The following is a 16,851-nucleotide window of genomic DNA, read 5'->3' on the forward strand; positions in this document are numbered from 1 at the left end:
CCTACGTGACGCATCCTACCAAACAAACAACCTGCATTCAACGAATCAATGAGGAACGTTCTGTAAATGAAATATACACGAACTGAATAGGAAATCAAAACAAACAATAACGAAATAAAGACAAAATATAGTGGAATGGTCGAATGAAATGTCAATTTGTTCGAAATCCTCAGCGCTGTGCAAACTCGTCTCCATTGGATGTTCTTCGAAGCTATAGGCCGTTGAATATGTTCGAAATCCTCTTCGATTCGTTCTTCATCGCTGAAAAAGAAGAGAAAATCTTCTCCGCCACCATTAGGGTTTCACGGCGGAGAAGACGGATGAGAGAGAAACTGAAACGAAAATGAAAAAAAATTAAGTCTTTATAGGGTTCAGGGTGCGTCACGCACCTGGAGGGTGCGTGACGCATGGGTAAAATGGTCATTAAAAAATTTGGGGGTCACCAGCGCTATAAAAATCATGGGCCCGCACCATCGGCTATTTGGCCTTATTTTGGGGTCATTTCCTCAAATTTCCCAATCTCAGAGTATGGATATTATATATAACTCCTCGCTGCTGCTACTGCGGCGTTCGGTTTGCCCTTCTCTGCGGCAGCCCAGTTTGTAAACTAAATCTTCTCATCCTATCGCATTTAGCAAGAGGTGAGCGAAAATTTCATATTTTTACTTCTTGTTTCCATGAAATTATCCATAATCCAGCTTCCTATTCTCTTTTAGATATATCCGTTCCTATTTGTTCTCTGTCAGTTGTGATTTTTGTTCACCTAGATCGAATCATTTTCTGTGTACAACTTCTTATGGGTTTCTTGAGCCCCCTAACATTGATAAATGACATGTAAATGTTACAGATGAATACATGTGCAAGTATGCTTTATGTGTACATCATAAGTATGAGTTAATTAATCTTTTATTCAAGGGTTAATTCAAGTTTCTTTCAATTCAGTGAATTTCTTTGCTGTACCTACATATTTTGGTATTTGTTTTAGCCAAAGGAACATAGTAATTACAACACTTATGTTAATTGGGTGGGTTTTAATTAGCCCGGAAACAATGAATTTAGGATAATCCTATCTGAAATTTTATAGGTTAAAATATGTAAACCTATCAATGCAAGGGTTTGTCTGCAGTTCTTGAAATTCCTAACAAAATATAGGATGAGGATGAGATAGATAGCCTATTTGGAATTTGAATCACGATCCCACTAGAAAAGTTTTGTTTCGTATTATAAAATCTTTTATAGATCACTATAATTTTGTGTTTTATTTGCTATAAAGATTTATCATTCCGATTATTTTTTGAGAACATAGCAATAGATTTTATGGGATCATGCTCAAGATTACAAATTTGTATAGCAAAACAACTAAAAGTAGGCACTAACATTATCTGAACATATAATCATTTTCATGTTAAGATTTCTTTTTCTTGTCAATTGGCATCATAGATTTTGGATTGTCCATTAATAGTTACTATTATCTTTCTGCTCATTATTCTGCCATGTATTGGATGGTAGTTATTGTTAGCTTTCACTTTTAATCTCTAAAAACCTTCTATAGATACAAGGAGACGGTAATGGATGAATCTACATGTGGAGATGAAGATAGAATCAGCAATCTTCCCAACTGCATTCTAAATAACATCCTCTCACTTCTTCCTACAAAGGATGCAGTTAGCACATCTGCTTTATCTTCAAAATGGAAATGTCAATGGACCTCATTGACCAGTTTTGACTTCGATGATTCAATATTGTATCCGAGCAATGCAAATTATTCGGTTGAAGTGATTCGTTTCATGAATTTTGTAGAAAGGGTACTTCTGCTCCGTGATAATTTCAACATAAAAAAGTTTCGCCTCTCTTGTCGGGTTCCTGACAATGCTGCACGTGTAAATGCATGGATCTCTGCAGCTACTAGGCATAAGACTGAAGAGCTCGATATTTGCCTCTTTGTTGATTCATCACTTGTGCTGCCGCGATCCGTTTTTAACAGTGAAGTACTCCAAACACTGAAAATAGAAATGAGTTGTTCGCTTATCCTTCCTGATTCTATTTCATTTCCATGTCTTAAAACCTTGCAAATAAGTCTTGCTATATTTGTGGACGAGGAGTCAACTCAAAATCTATTCTCTTCCTGCCCAGTTCTCGAGAATTTGGTTATACTAGAATGTGAATGGATGTATTTGAAGAAGACAACATTTTCTATTCCCACACTGAAGAGCTTGGTAATTGAAGATCTTCCATATTTTGGAGGGTCAACAGGCGGATGTGTGATCACAGTGGATGCCCCAAATCTACTATTTCTAGAATACAGTGGCTTGCTCTTAAATGAAGTTCGCACATGTGATGTACCTTCTTCACTAGAGAAAACATTTATTCACATTCCTCGTCTATGCAACGAACAAGAGGAATTTGACCGTCGTGCAGTTGGGTTCCTTAGAAACCTAAAGAGTGCTAAATCTATGAAGATGTCTAATGCCACTGTCAAGGTAGTACTACTAGATGGTTACAGTTTCTTTTTTGAAATATCCGCTTCTGCTTCTACATTTTCTGATTATGTTATTTCCATTGTTTTCCTCCCAAGTCTTTATTTTTTGCAGGCAGTAATTTAAACCGTCTTCCCATGTTTCAGAACTTGACATATCTAGTTTTGAGTATGGCAATTGACTTCTCTTTCCAAGCAATGATGGACTTTCTTGACTGTGCACCAAACCTTGAATCGCTTGTTTTCTCAGAGGTAGTTTGTTTACATGGTTATCAAGAGCTTGTTTGATATAAGGTTTGTTTTGAAATAATCTTAGTTATTTGAAAAAAATAATCTTGCGAGGAAAAAGAGGATTAGTTGGGTTAGATGACTAAAATATCTTTTTGTATTTAATGTTTGAAAATGTTATAAAAAAATACAGTAAGGGTACTTTAGTTGATGATTTGATTGATAAAGTGATTGAAAATAGGATAAGCGGTTATTTGGGTCTTGTTTGTTCTTGGGTTATTTAAATAGAGTAGTAGTTATTTTCAAATAATCTTGTTTAATGTAGTTTATTGCGAAGAATGTTACTTTGCATTATTTGGAGGTTATTTGGGTAAAATGACATGAATATATAATGAACATGTATATATGTATTTCAAATAGAGGGTGTTTTGGTATTTTGGTTGATGATTGGTATGCTGTTCATGTAACTGATCAGTAGATTGCTCAAATGACCCAATCAAACAAGAATTAAATCCAAATAACCATTCGTCAAACAAGGCCCAAGATTCTTTTATATCATGATTTGCTTCATTGGATAATTGTGAAGTGATACCTTCCTTTTTTTTTGGTTTCCTTTTTTTGCAGGGATTTAGTCTCTTTCAGCCTTTTTCGGACAATAGTCATATCATAAAAGTGCCAAAATGTTTCGTTTCTAGCCTTAAAGAAGTTCACATCAATAACTTTTACTGGCTTGATGAAGTAATATGGTTTCTTTCTTATTTGCTTAAGAATGCAGCAGTTCTGGAGCATATGTATATACTTTGTTCTAAATATCCACCTGTGGAGGATCTTGAAAAGCAAAATGACATAAAAAACCACCTACAACTGCTAGCAAAAGCCAGAGCCAGAAGCTGTACCATAACAATTGTGTAAATATGTGAATTTGAAGAGCTGCCAAATGTTGCTAAGTAAGTAAATCTCTCTTACCCAACAACTTATTGTTTTTGTTATGTAATTGGATTCATTCCCAGATACAGAAACAGAGGTAACTACATTTAGTCAAAGACAACAGATTTCATAATTTATTTATGTTTCTGTATTCTGGAAATAGATCAAAATAAAAAACAATAAGTGTTTCTAAATGGGTACCCTAAACCCCTTAATACCCCAAATGCATTGGTTATTAAGAAGCCTTCAACCATTTCTGAGGTATTCTGGAATTGTGGCATATTTCTCTTTGCACCACCAAGTTCTTCACCTTTATATGATGAATTAGCCATTATCATTTTCATTGGAAACAATGGAAAATAGAGACAAAGTTAAACAACGATAGGAGCAGAAAAAAGAAAGAAGGGTTTGTTGAACCTGGTTTGGTTGGTACTTCAGATTTATCAACCACATAACGGTAATTATAGCAGTAAATAGCTGAAGGATTGCTGAAACTGCATATAGTACTGACTACTGAGCAGAAATTTTGTTTTGACTGTGAGCAAGAGAAAGCTAGATGTTGGCAGCTAGATCAATCCTAGAAATATGAAGAAATTAGGTATTTAGGAATAGGTTAGTTTAACATTTTAAAATCACTTGGGCCCAACCATGAGACTATTTTGCGTCCCATTTTAAAATCTCCATTCCATTTTCATATAAATATGATTAGTTTAACACAAATTCATTTAGTTTAGTACTAACTACTAAGGATATATTTTCTGATTATTAAAAGTATATTATCACCAAAAAGCAATTATTTATTGATTACCATATGCTGAAAAAATCATCAATGTATTTCTGAATCTCTGTGAGATTAAATTTAGATACATTCCATTGCCAAAAGAAACATGATAAAATTGGTGTTTCTAAACAAAGGTATATACATTTTTGTAATGGCTACCATTTCAGCTCAATGTATCTTCTAGCATTGCCTTCAATTACTCTATTTATTGATAAAAGAAGTTTGTTTTAATAATTTGAAGATGCTAATCATCATGGACATGGAGCTGTTACTAATGTGATGGGCAGTTTTCTTGCATTAGTAGCTCTTTTTGAGAAACCTATAGGTGTAGTTCAAATAATACCAGATTTTTTTGTTTAACTTTAAAGAAATAGGAAACAAATGAGATGATAAAAACCTTATATGCTGGGAAATACCAGTTTATAGTATTTAAGGATGCGTTTTAAATGGTGATTACATTTGGTAAATGTCTAATTGGATTCTCTTACATTATTTACATCTTTGTGTTTTTAGTATGCTTTGATTAATCCACTTCTTTGTGTGTTTCTATAATGCACATGTAATTGCAGTTAGTTCAAATAAAAACTTTCGAGGCTATGAGATTTGAAGGAAGGTATAATTGCGTTTCAAAAATGTTTTGCAGTGTTCGCCGAGGAGAGTACTTGGCTAAATGTATTATAGGCTAACCATTAGAATCATCGAGAATAGTGCATTGATTTGGAAGAGCCCCAAATGAATCATGATGTTCCATCTGAAGATTGAGAGGAAAGACTCATTGCGAAAGGCATCTTTATCCCTATTTGAAATTGAATCCGCAAAAAGGAGCTTGTTCAACGGCGAAGATCATTTCCTTAAAAATTATAGGATCAATTCTGTAACAATTCATCAACTGAAAATGGTGAATTTGCCCTTGAAAGATAAATATCACAAAGGGAAAATTACATAATTGTCCAATTGAAAGTGTCATGGTGTTTGTTTTAGTAGACTCCTATGATCATAGTGGGAAGGAGGATATCAAATATAGAGAATACAATTTCACCATTGTTGAGTTCTTGAGTTTCGGAATTTTGGGGATTTTTGTTTTTGCTCTTTTCAATGGGTTGTATTTTAAATCAATTATACAGTTTGGATTTTATTCTTGCTATCATGTAAATTCTCAATTGCTATATATTTACATAATCTAGGTAAAGTGAATACCTAAAAACATGCTAAAGGCAGAAGTAGAATTGTACAAAATTCGAAGAATGATAGAATTGAGAACCTTTACATTTAGATGCATATTAGGAAATTGGTTTTCAAATTTATAAATGAAATGTAAATGTTGTATCCTTTTAAAATGAACAAGAATTTAGAGTACATCATGGTTCACCTAGTGCAAACTCACATCAAATTATTGTTAACCGTTTGTTTGAGTTGGGTTGTCTTGTCTATATATGATATCAGGGCCAGCCCTAACGGTAACAACTATCCTTAATTGGTAAGTTTTCTTTAATTCAGTATAGTAATTTTATTTATAATTTACTTTTATCTAATTTAACAACTATCCTTAGTTGGTAAGTTTACTTTACTTTAGAATAATGTTTTTATTTATAATTTAGTGAAGTCTTTCAGATAATAAAATTAAAAATATTGAATTCGGCCCAATAGGAGGATTGTCTTTTAACTTAAAGGTCTAAAACTATAAATGAGTTTAATTAATAACCTTTTGTTGCCTTAGCTAATGGTTTGTTGGCTTATCTTATGCGACTTGAATGATATGACATTGGACATTGTTAAAAAATAGTTCAGAATGAAAACTCAACATCACCCTCCCTAGGAAAATAAATTCTAAAAAAATGTTGAAAGTTAAGTTTTTTTTTTCTTCCAATGACTTTTTTTTTTTAACATGAGTGCACTGTGTTTTTATCCCTCAAATTTGAGTTAATATTGTATTTTGTTCGATTTTTTCATCTCGGATTTTTATAATCCAAATAATACTCTCAATCGTTGGTAGATCATTTGTTGCTCATAACCTCAGAATGTGTTGTTGATATTTTATCGTGTTTATATTCGTCCCCTTTTTAACAATAAAAAAAATGAAATAATCGGATCTAAAATTGTTTTTAATTTTTCAATAAAGAGTTATTGAATTTGATTTTTCATATGGAGAATATCTCACACGTATTCTTCCATGTTTTGTATGAATTTATCAATATTTCGGTTATATATATATAGATGGTCAATTTTCACTTAACATTACATTTTACTTAGCTAAGGATAATTTTAATTCTCGCTTATAATATTTGGTAGAGATTTTTTGACACCGTTTCACTGATTCGTTTAGCTTGCTCTACGTTCAAAATTTAAATGATTTTTATTTTTAGAGAACCCTTAATAAATTGATAATCATTGGATCTTTTCCATTGAATTTTATTTTTGTAAATTATTTATATAATTTGATATATAGACCATCAATTGTTTATCTATTTTTATAGATGTTGTCTTATATTATTTACCAATTATTTTTTTTATATATATATATAACTCTCATTTAAATTTAATAAGAATTAATTTCTTATAAAAAAAACTCACTCATAATACTTAAAACATGAATTTTATCACTAAGTTATGAGTTTTTATTGAAAAAATTAATCATACACATGAGTGGTCTAATGAAAATAGTCAATTTAAAAGATAAAAAGTTACGGTTTGATTCCCACTAAAAATATTTTGAATGAAAACGAAGAATCATGACTTTGAAATGTTAGCTAGTTATTCTTAATTAAAAAAAAGGTAAATTAATTATACTAACTATACAAGAGAAATAATTTACATATTTCCTTATAATATACTTTGATACATTAAAATGTGCTTATTTCTTTCTTTCTTTCGATAGAAAATATAATTTTCTAAATTGATTGATAATGGTCCCCTACAATTTTAATTGACCAAACGATTCCATGACATCTTTAGCGGTTGGGAAATATTGAATAGGATGCCCATGTCCGTTTTTATTTCCAATATAATAATTGTACTTGTACAATTTTATGTAGCTATCATCATGATTATTGTATGAAAATTCCTAGACCAAAATTCATATTAAATGTTGGTTGGAATTTATAAAAATTATAATATTCAAATTATTGCACGAGAGAGGCCCATGCTCATCATTTTTATATTATTCCATTTTCATAGTCCAACTACTTAGATAAAATACAACATTTATTATAGCATCAAACCTACTACTACTTTTAGATTGTTACATTATTTACAAAACACCAAATATGTCTTTTTATTTTCTTATTATTAGGATTCAATGTTTTCTTTAGAAAATTGCTACAAATGTATTGTTTTTTAATTGGCAGGTGCATTTAGTTTAGTTGGATACTATTTTATAGTCGGTTATTCATGGTTATTTATTTAGAAAATTGACATATTTAGTACATTCAAATTTTGTATAAGTTTAAGCAACACTAACTTGTATAGTTGAGATATCTAGAGGAAAATATTGATGGGATATGAATGTTTGTATAAAGACATCATTGTTAAACCTTTGTCCTCTTTAAAATTATAAAATTTCATTCTATCTCTCAATCATTTCTATATTTATATTTTTTTGTCCTCCATCGTCATTTTTTTAAATATTTTCACAATCATCACTAATTCTTGAAATCCCATCATTTTCAACATCTTAACATTCACCATCGTCAAACTTTGAAACTTCATTATCTTTCTTCATCCCACGTTTACTACATGTTTTCGACTACAAAAGTTGATCACAACTTCAATGTGGAGAAAATAGTTACCGACTATAATAGTCGATGTCAACGGTAAAAGTCAAAAAAATATATCGATCGTAAAAGTCAATACACGCTTTTAAAGTTAATGTCATATGTTAAAATTGAAAAAATAATTAGTAATCGTAAAAGTCGATGCCAACTTATAAAGTTGATGTCGACTGTTAAAGTCATGCCAAATTTAAAGTCGAGAAAATAAATATTGAATATAAAAGTTTTCGTCGACGGTAAAAGTCGAGAAAATATATCGATCGTAAAAGTCAATGCACGCTTTTAAAGTTAATGACATATGTTATAATCAAGAAAATAATTACTAATCGTAAAAGTCGATGTCAACTTTTAAGATGATGTCGGCTGTTAAAGTCATGCCGAATTTAATGTCGAGAAAATAAATATTGAATATAAAAGTTTTTGTCGACGGTAAAAGTCGAGAAAATAATTAACGATCATAAAAGCAGATAATAACTATAAAAGTTGAAAAATATAAGATAACGACTATAAAAGTAAAAAATATAATTATTAATATTGAAAAAATAGAAAAATAATGTTGAAGATAAAATTTGATGAAAATAAATAATATTTTATTATAAAAAATGTGAAGATTAATAATTCGAAGATTAATAAATTATATATTTATTATAATGATTAAAAATTTGAAAAGTCACCTCATTAAAAAAATATATATATATTTTAATATTAATATAGTTAGGTTTGTGTTTGTCACACTCTTTCATCTCGAGCTCGTTCGATTAAGTAACCTTCTCTCATTCTTATCTTGGACTCTAATCATTGGGTATCCACATATATCGGGTATACATGTACTCATTAACCTCATTATTCATAAATGACATTCTAATAGGATTTGAGATATCTAGCGTTATTTTCACAATCAAAATTTTATTTCCAAACGATTCTCAATAGATGAAACTAATTAACAACACGTTCGAAAGTACAACCATTTTCTATAAACTTTTGGATAACTTAGTAAGAATAAAAAGAAATTCAATCATGTCAACCGATCAGATAATCTAATAATAATATAAAAAGAAATTCACAATATCATTATGAAATCAAACAAATTAATGTAAAAATAACATATTTTAAACAAAATATAATTTAAATGGACCAAAATATCATTACCCCTAAATATATTAAATTTTGAAAATAGTAAAAATAATATTTTCCCCTTAAAATTACATTTATACCCTTCCAGCCAAGTTTTATCCTTCAGTAAAAAGACGGTATTTTGGACTTTTTCCTGCCCTAGTCATCCGTCCACAACAAACACCCACCAAGGCGGCTAGGCCTAATTTCCCTATGGTGTTCGGCAGTCATTAGATTATAACAATCTGATTAATAAGCTTGTTTGGTTTTAATTTATTTAAAAAATATTGAGGGACCCTAATTCTTAGAAGGTAAGTTTCTCTTGATAAAAAAATTCAAAGATATTTTTTTAAAAGTGGGTATTTTAATATATGATTACGTTAAATTTTTTATAACTAATTTCATATTAATAAAATAATATTTGATTACTTAAACATTTTAAAAAAAAACTCTAAAAAAGTAACAACAAAACAAAAGCAATAGTACTACAAAAAGCAAAGAAACAATGATGAAAGAGGAAACAAGAACCTAAATCCTACTACGCTAAATGGGTCGTGCCACCGGCGCCGGTGACAAAGAAACCGCCGGAAAGATGACGCAACTCAGCAAGAGAGTAGTCGGAATGAACATCCGATGGAACATCATCGACAGAATCTCTAATTTCCGCCGTTTATTCAGATTTATTTGGGACAGAATTCTTGTTTGCTCCACCGGAAAACAAGAACGTCATTACCGCCGACTATCCCTCCGACCGCCGCCGACAAACGACCGGATAAATGAGATTCAGGAACCAGAAGAACCGACGGCGACGGCGACCTCAAGTGGGTATTCGTCTGATTCGGATTTAGTCTCCTTGAAAATTTGTATTCTTGGTGATTGCGATATTGGGAAAACAAGTTTCGTGGTTAGTGCCTTTTTTGAAATTTATTAGATTAGAGAAAGATTAAAAGTTCATTTTTTTAATTAAATTAATAAATCTTGAAGGTAAAATATGTTGGGAATGAAAGAAGAAACAAAGGTTTGGAAATGAAGGGATTGAATTTGATGGACAAGACATTGTTTGTACGAGGAGCAAGAATTGCATTTAGAATATGGGACGTTGGAGGTGCGTTTTTGTTAATTGTTTATAATTATAATTAGATAGGTACGTTTCGATTTTATTTAAAACGTTTTGAGTTGAAGTGCACGTATGAGTTTAAGGTGGGATGCTAATGTAATGATTGAGCTCAACTCGATTCTAATATAGATTCTTCTTTTTGTGAATTAGGTGATCGCATGTCGCTGAATCATGTGCCAATTGCTTGCAAAGGAGCGGTAGCGATCTTGTTCATGTTTGATCTTACAAGTCGTTGTACCCTTAATAGGTAATTAAATTGTAATTATTTTATTAATTAGAATGTTAATTAATTAGTGTTTATTAATTAATTGCAGTGTTATTGGTTGGTATACTCAAGCAAGGAAATGGAATCAGGTAAAAATAAAAATAAATATTTAGTCCTCAACTTCTCTATTTATACAAAATGGTCATTCAATACTTTTTATGTGTAAAAGTATCATACAAGTTGTATAAAATGAAATTTATCTCCATTTTGGATTTCAGGAAGCAATTTTGATTTTAATTGGGACTAAGTTTGATGAATTTGTTTGCCTTCCACCGGATTTGCAATGGACTATTATTACCCAGGTAGATAAAAGTTATTATTTTTTTACATTTTTTTAGTTTGAGTTAAAAAGATAAGTTTTTGAACAAATTTGGCTCCAAAAACTTAGCTTAAAAATGAAAAAAAAAATGTTACTAAAAAGAATGTGAAAGTAGAGGTTGAATAAAGATAAAGCTGTCTCATCTCATACATTTATATTCAGAATTTTTATTGGGAGGTGTGTATGTGATAGAGAAAGAAAGAATAATATGAGTTTTATTTATTTATATTCTTTTTAAATGATTGAAATTATTTTGAGTTATTTCGTTAAAACAATTATATATTTAAAAAAAAAATATAAAGAGTTATTTGAACAAATTATTAAAAATAAATAAATTATCAATTAAAATATTATTTATTTACTTTCTAATTAAATATTTTTTCCATTCAATACTAATAATAATCTAATTTTTCATAAATTTTTTGAATAATTTTAACCAATTTAAAAAGTTATTTCATTCACTATTTTATTAATTATATTATTTAATTTATTAATAAAAATACTAAAATATAATTTAAAAAAGAATTATCATTATATAATAATAATAGTAATACTTTTTTAACTATTTTACTAAAAAAAATATTTTTAAATTTTTTTATTTAAATCATTATATGGATTATTTAAATAACCATATAATAAATTAAATAACCATATATTAAACAAGCTTTAGAGTAAAAACATCTTATTTAATAGGTTAGATTGAGTTATTATGTTAAAAAAATTATAAATATATTGCTAAATATGAAAAATAAAAGTTTTTATTTTTAATAATTTGAATGATGTTGATTTATGACAAATTAAATGATAAATTACTTAAAATTATATTTTGATAACTCAAGTTATTTGAATTTAATTCAAAACAAATATCTTATAATCATTTACTTAGTAAGAATCAAATTTATTACTTAGTTTAAAAATCAATTTTTTATTTATTTAATTTAGGAGGTTAAGAATGATACACCAACAATCAAGTATAATTCTTATAAGGTGTTTTAAAGGAGAATATAATCGTGATTTTTATCTCTTATCAAATAAGATTTTCAATTCTGAGTTCAATTAACACCAAATTAAACCATTTGTTGATAATTTATCAATGTTTTTGGATTGGGGTGCAGGCAAGAGCAACTGCAAGAGCTATGAATGCAACACTATTCTTTTCGAGTTCAAGACACAATATCAATGTTAACAAGATCTTCAAATTCATAACCGCCAAGCTCTTTAACCTTTCATGGACAGTCGAGAGGAACTTGACTCTTGGAGAACCCATCATTGATTTCTAGCTACCTTTCTCAATCTTCTACATGATGTACATACATGATAGATGCAACAAAGAAGAAAAAAGGAATTTTGTTTGGTCGCCTTTTAACTTTATTGCATCTGAATTTTACTGTAATTTCTTAGCCAATGCTCATGAATAACAATGTTGAAACATATATATATATTTTAAATTTTTTCTTAAAGACAATGACCAAATATCTCTAAACAAGGATTGCTGGCGGTAGCGTCACAACAAAATGCAGAAACAAACTGCTTTCACAATTATTCTTCGAAAGCTAAGTACTAATGAAGGGGGAACAAATTTCAATCAAGGTCTGAAATGGTTAATATTCAAAGTAATTTCAGAAGAAGAATTGGAAAACCAAATATACATCAAGGCAGCTTGTATCTTACCAAATTCAAATAAATTAAATGTCGAAATTCAACCATACACTCTCATTCGCCACAAACCCTATCAACCGCCACAAACCCTATCCAACAAAACTGTTGACGATAATTGCTTTCTAACATATTTCACTTTTTAGATCTGTGTTTTGAGACCCAACCCTTCCATGGTATTCTAATAGTGCTACAAATGCACTAAATTTATTAGATTTCGTCCAACACCGATGATGTTTGCCGTAATATAATCTTTTACAATGTGAAATAAAGGACGGATATTAATATGGAAATAGGTAGATAAGAGTGTAGTGCATAAAGATTAAAATAGAACTTATGATTGTGATTTTAACTAGATTTTATCCTCACTTAAAATTATGTGAATTAAAGCATATGATGCTAGTCACACTTTATATTTATTTTTAAAATTAAGGTGTCTTAAATATAAAAAAAATATGAATTTATTTTTGTTATCTTAAGTCTAGTTTAAAAAATTAATAAAAAAAATATTTTCTCTAAAATTTGAAAACATAACTAAATAAATTAAAAGTTTATATTTTGAACTATTAAGTATGTTTTAATATTATAAGTTTAAAATTACAATAAATTTAATTAATTATTTTTTTTATTAAATGAACTATCATAAAAAGTATCATAAAAAGTGAGTTGCGGCTTACTTTTGCTTACCCATAATGAGATAAAATAATTAGACGTAATTATTTGAAGTAATTTCTCGGACATTCTCACATTTTGAGATCATTATATAATGCAAGACAAAACTAAGTTATTTAAGTGATATTTTATATATAAATAAAAAATTAGTATAATTAATTTAACTATAATTACTTATAAATTTAAGAATTTTAACTATTAATTTTTTAAAATTTAATAATCAAAACTTTTATCTAAATTTGATAGTTAAATTAGTAATATAATTTTTTTATTTATAAATATATATAATTAATAAATTATTAATTAAATTTAAAATAATTAAAAATAAAATCTCGTTTAATATAATTTTAATAATAAATAACCTAATGATAATCTAAAAACTAAAAAAAAGTTTGTTTGATTTAAATTATTAATATAAATATTAAAATATTTTAATAATATTGAAAAAATATATTAATAATTTCCAAATAAAGCAAAAATTTTGTTTACAAAGAAATCAAATTATTTAGAAATAACCTTAGCCGAGGTCGTGACTAGGTAGAGAAAGACGAATCGACTCATCGATGAAACACCACTGGGCCGCGGCATCGTCTGCAGCCAAGAATCCGATAAAGTTCAGGATGTAAGTCTTTTGTTTGTTCGATACCTTTGTTTTAGCGGCACAAATCATAATGAATCTTAATGTCTTGTATTCTATAATACGCAGTCCAACCGCCGATAATCTAGTTCCAATTCGTTTAGATATCGAAATTGATGGCCAAAGATATAGAGATGCTTTTACATGGAATCCCTATGGTACTCACTACTCTATCAAGCTTTCACCTTCCTGTTCTCTCTTTTTATATGCTTTCCAAATTTCAGATCCAGATTCTGAAGTTGTGATCTTTGCGAAAAGGACGGTTAAAGATTTGAAACTTCCACCAGCATTTGTTACCCAGATCGCCCAATCGATTCAAGTGAGTTATATATATATGATTGATGAATCAGAACAGTTTTTTATTATGGATTTGTTTCGATATTTTCAGTCTCAGCTGGCAGAGTTTCGATCTAATGAAGGACAAGATATGTACACTGGAGAAAAGATTGTTCCAATTAAGGTTGAATTCATTATTCGTGAAATTTGTTGCTCATTTAAGAAATGTTAATTCTTTAACTTGGGTTTTCATTATCCTTTACAGCTTGATCTTCGAGTAAATCATACTCTTATAAAAGACCAGTTCTTATGGGTAAGATTTCTAGGGTTTAGTATGGTTCTGATCTTTTGCGTTTCTTTACATTACTAAAGCATGCCATGGTTTCAGTTAATGTTGTTCGTTGGATGTATCTCAGGATTTGAACAATTTCGAGAGTGATCCTGAAGAATTTGCGAGAACCTTCTGCAAAGATTTGGGAATTGACGAGCCTGAAGTTGGAGTAAGAATACAAATTGAAAGCATTTTTTGTTAATCGTTGGTCTGTATCACACATTCATTGCAACAGAAGAATCATATGCATATCTTGTGGACATTTTGCCCTAGTTTGTCATTGAGGCAATGAACTCCAATTCATCTCGAAAAAACTCTTGCATATGTCGTCATTTTACAGCAAACTGTTTCTCACATTCAAATTGGAACACTCATGCACAAGTGTTGAGGTTAAATTACATTATTATGTTATCACTCACAATTAAACAACTTCCCAAAAATGAACCTTATTATTTTACTATTTGGACATCAGGATCTTATAAATGAATTTTTATTACCTCTTAACTGTAAAATATGCTTTTATGCAGCCTGCAGTTGCATTCTCAATTAGGGAACAACTCTATGAGGTTTGTTTTGTGTTCTTCTGGTGATACTTTACATATGGATTGATTATGCAATTTTGTTTTTTTGTTTGTTTCTGGCATATGAGAATTATTAGTCATTCATTCTGCTGTCATTACATATCTTTCATATGTTATGTTCTAGATAGCAATGCAGACTGTAGCTTCAACAAGGGAAACAAGAGTACACAAGAAAAGCCGCAGAGGCTTCGAATATGTTCCCCCGAGGTTAGGAGCTTGTTTGATAATGGGTTTTTCGCATTAAAAGTAAACTAAAATAAAATATTGCTTGATGGATTTAACCGAAATAAACCACATCAAACAAGACCTAGGATGCTTATGCGTGTTGTTGTTGAACAGTAAAACCAGTGGACCAGCAGTGGACTTGGTAAAGTTATTTGGTAGCAGAGCAAGTGTGGTAAGGTAAAACTGCTGCTATTTTTTTTTACATCTTTTGATTTTACCCATTCTATGGCTAAACACATCTTGTGGTTTGGATGGTTAAATTTTATTTTTAGGAAAAGAAAAGAGTGGGATGTATATGAGCCTATTGTTGATATATTATCAAATGAAGAAGTGGATGCCCTAGAAGCTAGAGAAGAGAAGAATGCTCGATGATAATAATGATGATTGAGAGTATTTGGTATGTTTTTACTATTTGATGATTGAATGAGGGGTAGATTCCTCTAGATAGAAAGTGTTCTAATGAATATGATTCATTATTAGCCTAATTTGAAGACATTGTAGAAGTTATCAAATAGTTATGAACAATAGTTTGAAAAGATTCAGGTTTTTAAATAAACCATGTTGTTTTTGTTATTTTGGGTGCACTTTTGCATAAAGTTATTATTATTATGTTCTACAAGTAGTGGCGCTACGCTATTCGCTAGCCCTACTGATATATATTATAAATGTCAGTAGGGCTAGCGACCACTGCTTGTAGCTATATAAGGGGATATAGGCTACGCACTTTCAAATAGCCCCGCTTTTGTCGCTATAGCTCATATAGCGCCAAAAGCTATTGTCTCTCGTAGCAACGCTTTTAAAAAAAATGAAAAATAATATTATTTATTTGACTTTTCATATTCCAAATTTTATTATTTATTTAAATTTCAATTTTTTTTACCTCTTCTTTGCACGTGTATTTTTCCTTCTTTTGTTCTCTAGTCTTTCCAATTCTTTTCTCCTCTTTCCTATGATCTTAATTCTACATTTCTTCTCTTATAATTTTTCTATAGCCTTTTTTTATCTTTCATTCTCTTCTTTTCTCTTAAGAAGTTCGAAGGCAATCACATTTAAGTCAAGGGGAAAAGACCAATAGGAACATCTAACACATTTGATCTTTTAGATGAATTTGATTTCAAGAACAGAATGTGCCGAGCATTATGCAATTTCAAATGAAGAAGATGATCTCGATCTTATGCAATTTCAAATGAAGAAGATGATCTCGATCTTGATGAAGAAAATGATGACAATGAATTTTAGATTATGTTTTGAACTTTTTCTAGTTTAAGAATTGATGGTTTTTAAGTTTTGAACTTTTATTTTTGTGATTTTTTTTTTTTTATTTTTTTTTTTTTTATTTACATGTTTTTATGTTTTATTTTTAAATAGCTCTCGCTACGCTATTCGCTTTACGCTGTAGCCATGAGCATCTTTAACGCTATACGTTATTGACAACTATTATATATACACTTAATGTCATTTTAAGTGATAAATTTCAAGA

The 16,851-nt window shown here is 29.6% G+C and overlaps 3 protein-coding genes across 4 annotated transcripts; all 3 read left to right on the forward strand.

The window, feature by feature from the left end:
- Window positions 1–538: 538 nt before the first annotated feature.
- On the forward strand, window positions 539–5,539 carry LOC124940400 (F-box/LRR-repeat protein At4g14103-like). 2 transcript variants are annotated; one of them, XM_047480914.1, is made up of 5 exons: window positions 539–641; window positions 1,553–2,480; window positions 2,576–2,728; window positions 3,329–3,651; window positions 5,056–5,539. In XM_047480914.1, the coding sequence occupies exons 2-4, from the start codon at window positions 1,569–1,571 to the stop codon at window positions 3,614–3,616; spliced, it is 1,353 nt and encodes a 450-aa protein (XP_047336870.1). In that variant the 5' UTR covers window positions 539–641; window positions 1,553–1,568; the 3' UTR covers window positions 3,617–3,651; window positions 5,056–5,539. The 2 variants fall into 2 exon arrangements, with proteins under 2 accessions (XP_047336870.1, XP_047336871.1); XM_047480915.1 differs by lacking the exon at window positions 5,056–5,539 and adding an exon at window positions 4,982–5,024.
- Window positions 5,540–9,812: 4,273 nt separating this feature from the next.
- Window positions 9,813–12,382, forward strand: LOC124938293 (septum-promoting GTP-binding protein 1-like). Its single transcript, XM_047478713.1, has 6 exons — window positions 9,813–10,196; window positions 10,277–10,397; window positions 10,560–10,656; window positions 10,724–10,763; window positions 10,893–10,976; window positions 12,109–12,382. Exons 1-6 carry the CDS (start codon window positions 9,840–9,842, stop codon window positions 12,271–12,273), a joined length of 864 nt encoding a protein of 287 aa, XP_047334669.1. The 5' UTR covers window positions 9,813–9,839; the 3' UTR covers window positions 12,274–12,382.
- A 1,436-nt stretch (window positions 12,383–13,818) lies between these two features.
- Window positions 13,819–15,985, forward strand: LOC124938294 (chromatin structure-remodeling complex protein BSH). Its single transcript, XM_047478714.1, has 10 exons — window positions 13,819–13,943; window positions 14,028–14,116; window positions 14,183–14,277; window positions 14,347–14,418; window positions 14,500–14,547; window positions 14,651–14,734; window positions 15,093–15,131; window positions 15,271–15,353; window positions 15,486–15,548; window positions 15,644–15,985. The coding sequence occupies exons 1-10, from the start codon at window positions 13,885–13,887 to the stop codon at window positions 15,741–15,743; spliced, it is 732 nt and encodes a 243-aa protein (XP_047334670.1). The 5' UTR covers window positions 13,819–13,884; the 3' UTR covers window positions 15,744–15,985.
- Window positions 15,986–16,851: the final 866 nt, after the last annotated feature.

The sequence above is a fragment of the Impatiens glandulifera genome, chromosome 5, assembly GCF_907164915.1.
Source record: "Impatiens glandulifera chromosome 5, dImpGla2.1, whole genome shotgun sequence".
NCBI classification, from domain to species: domain Eukaryota; kingdom Viridiplantae; phylum Streptophyta; class Magnoliopsida; order Ericales; family Balsaminaceae; genus Impatiens; species Impatiens glandulifera.

Excerpts from the sequence above, each read along its gene's own strand:
- LOC124940400 (XM_047480914.1), top strand. The coding sequence starts at position 1,569 with ATGGATGAATCTACATGTGGAGATGAAGATAGAATCAGCAATCTTCCC. Across the intron at positions 2,481-2,575 it reads TGTCTAATGCCACTGTCAAG|TCTTTATTTTTTGCAGGCAG; the intron begins GTAGTACTACTA and ends TTTCCTCCCAAG. Across the intron at positions 2,729-3,328 it reads AATCGCTTGTTTTCTCAGAG|GGATTTAGTCTCTTTCAGCC; the intron begins GTAGTTTGTTTA and ends CTTTTTTTGCAG.
- LOC124938293 (XM_047478713.1), top strand. The coding sequence starts at position 9,840 with ATGGGTCGTGCCACCGGCGCCGGTGACAAAGAAACCGCCGGAAAGATG. Across the intron at positions 10,398-10,559 it reads TAGAATATGGGACGTTGGAG|GTGATCGCATGTCGCTGAAT; the intron begins GTGCGTTTTTGT and ends TTTGTGAATTAG. Across the intron at positions 10,764-10,892 it reads AAGCAAGGAAATGGAATCAG|GAAGCAATTTTGATTTTAAT; the intron begins GTAAAAATAAAA and ends TTTGGATTTCAG.
- LOC124938294 (XM_047478714.1), top strand. The coding sequence starts at position 13,885 with ATGAAACACCACTGGGCCGCGGCATCGTCTGCAGCCAAGAATCCGATA. Across the intron at positions 14,117-14,182 it reads TTTTACATGGAATCCCTATG|ATCCAGATTCTGAAGTTGTG; the intron begins GTACTCACTACT and ends TCCAAATTTCAG. Across the intron at positions 15,549-15,643 it reads AGCAGAGCAAGTGTGGTAAG|GAAAAGAAAAGAGTGGGATG; the intron begins GTAAAACTGCTG and ends TTTTATTTTTAG.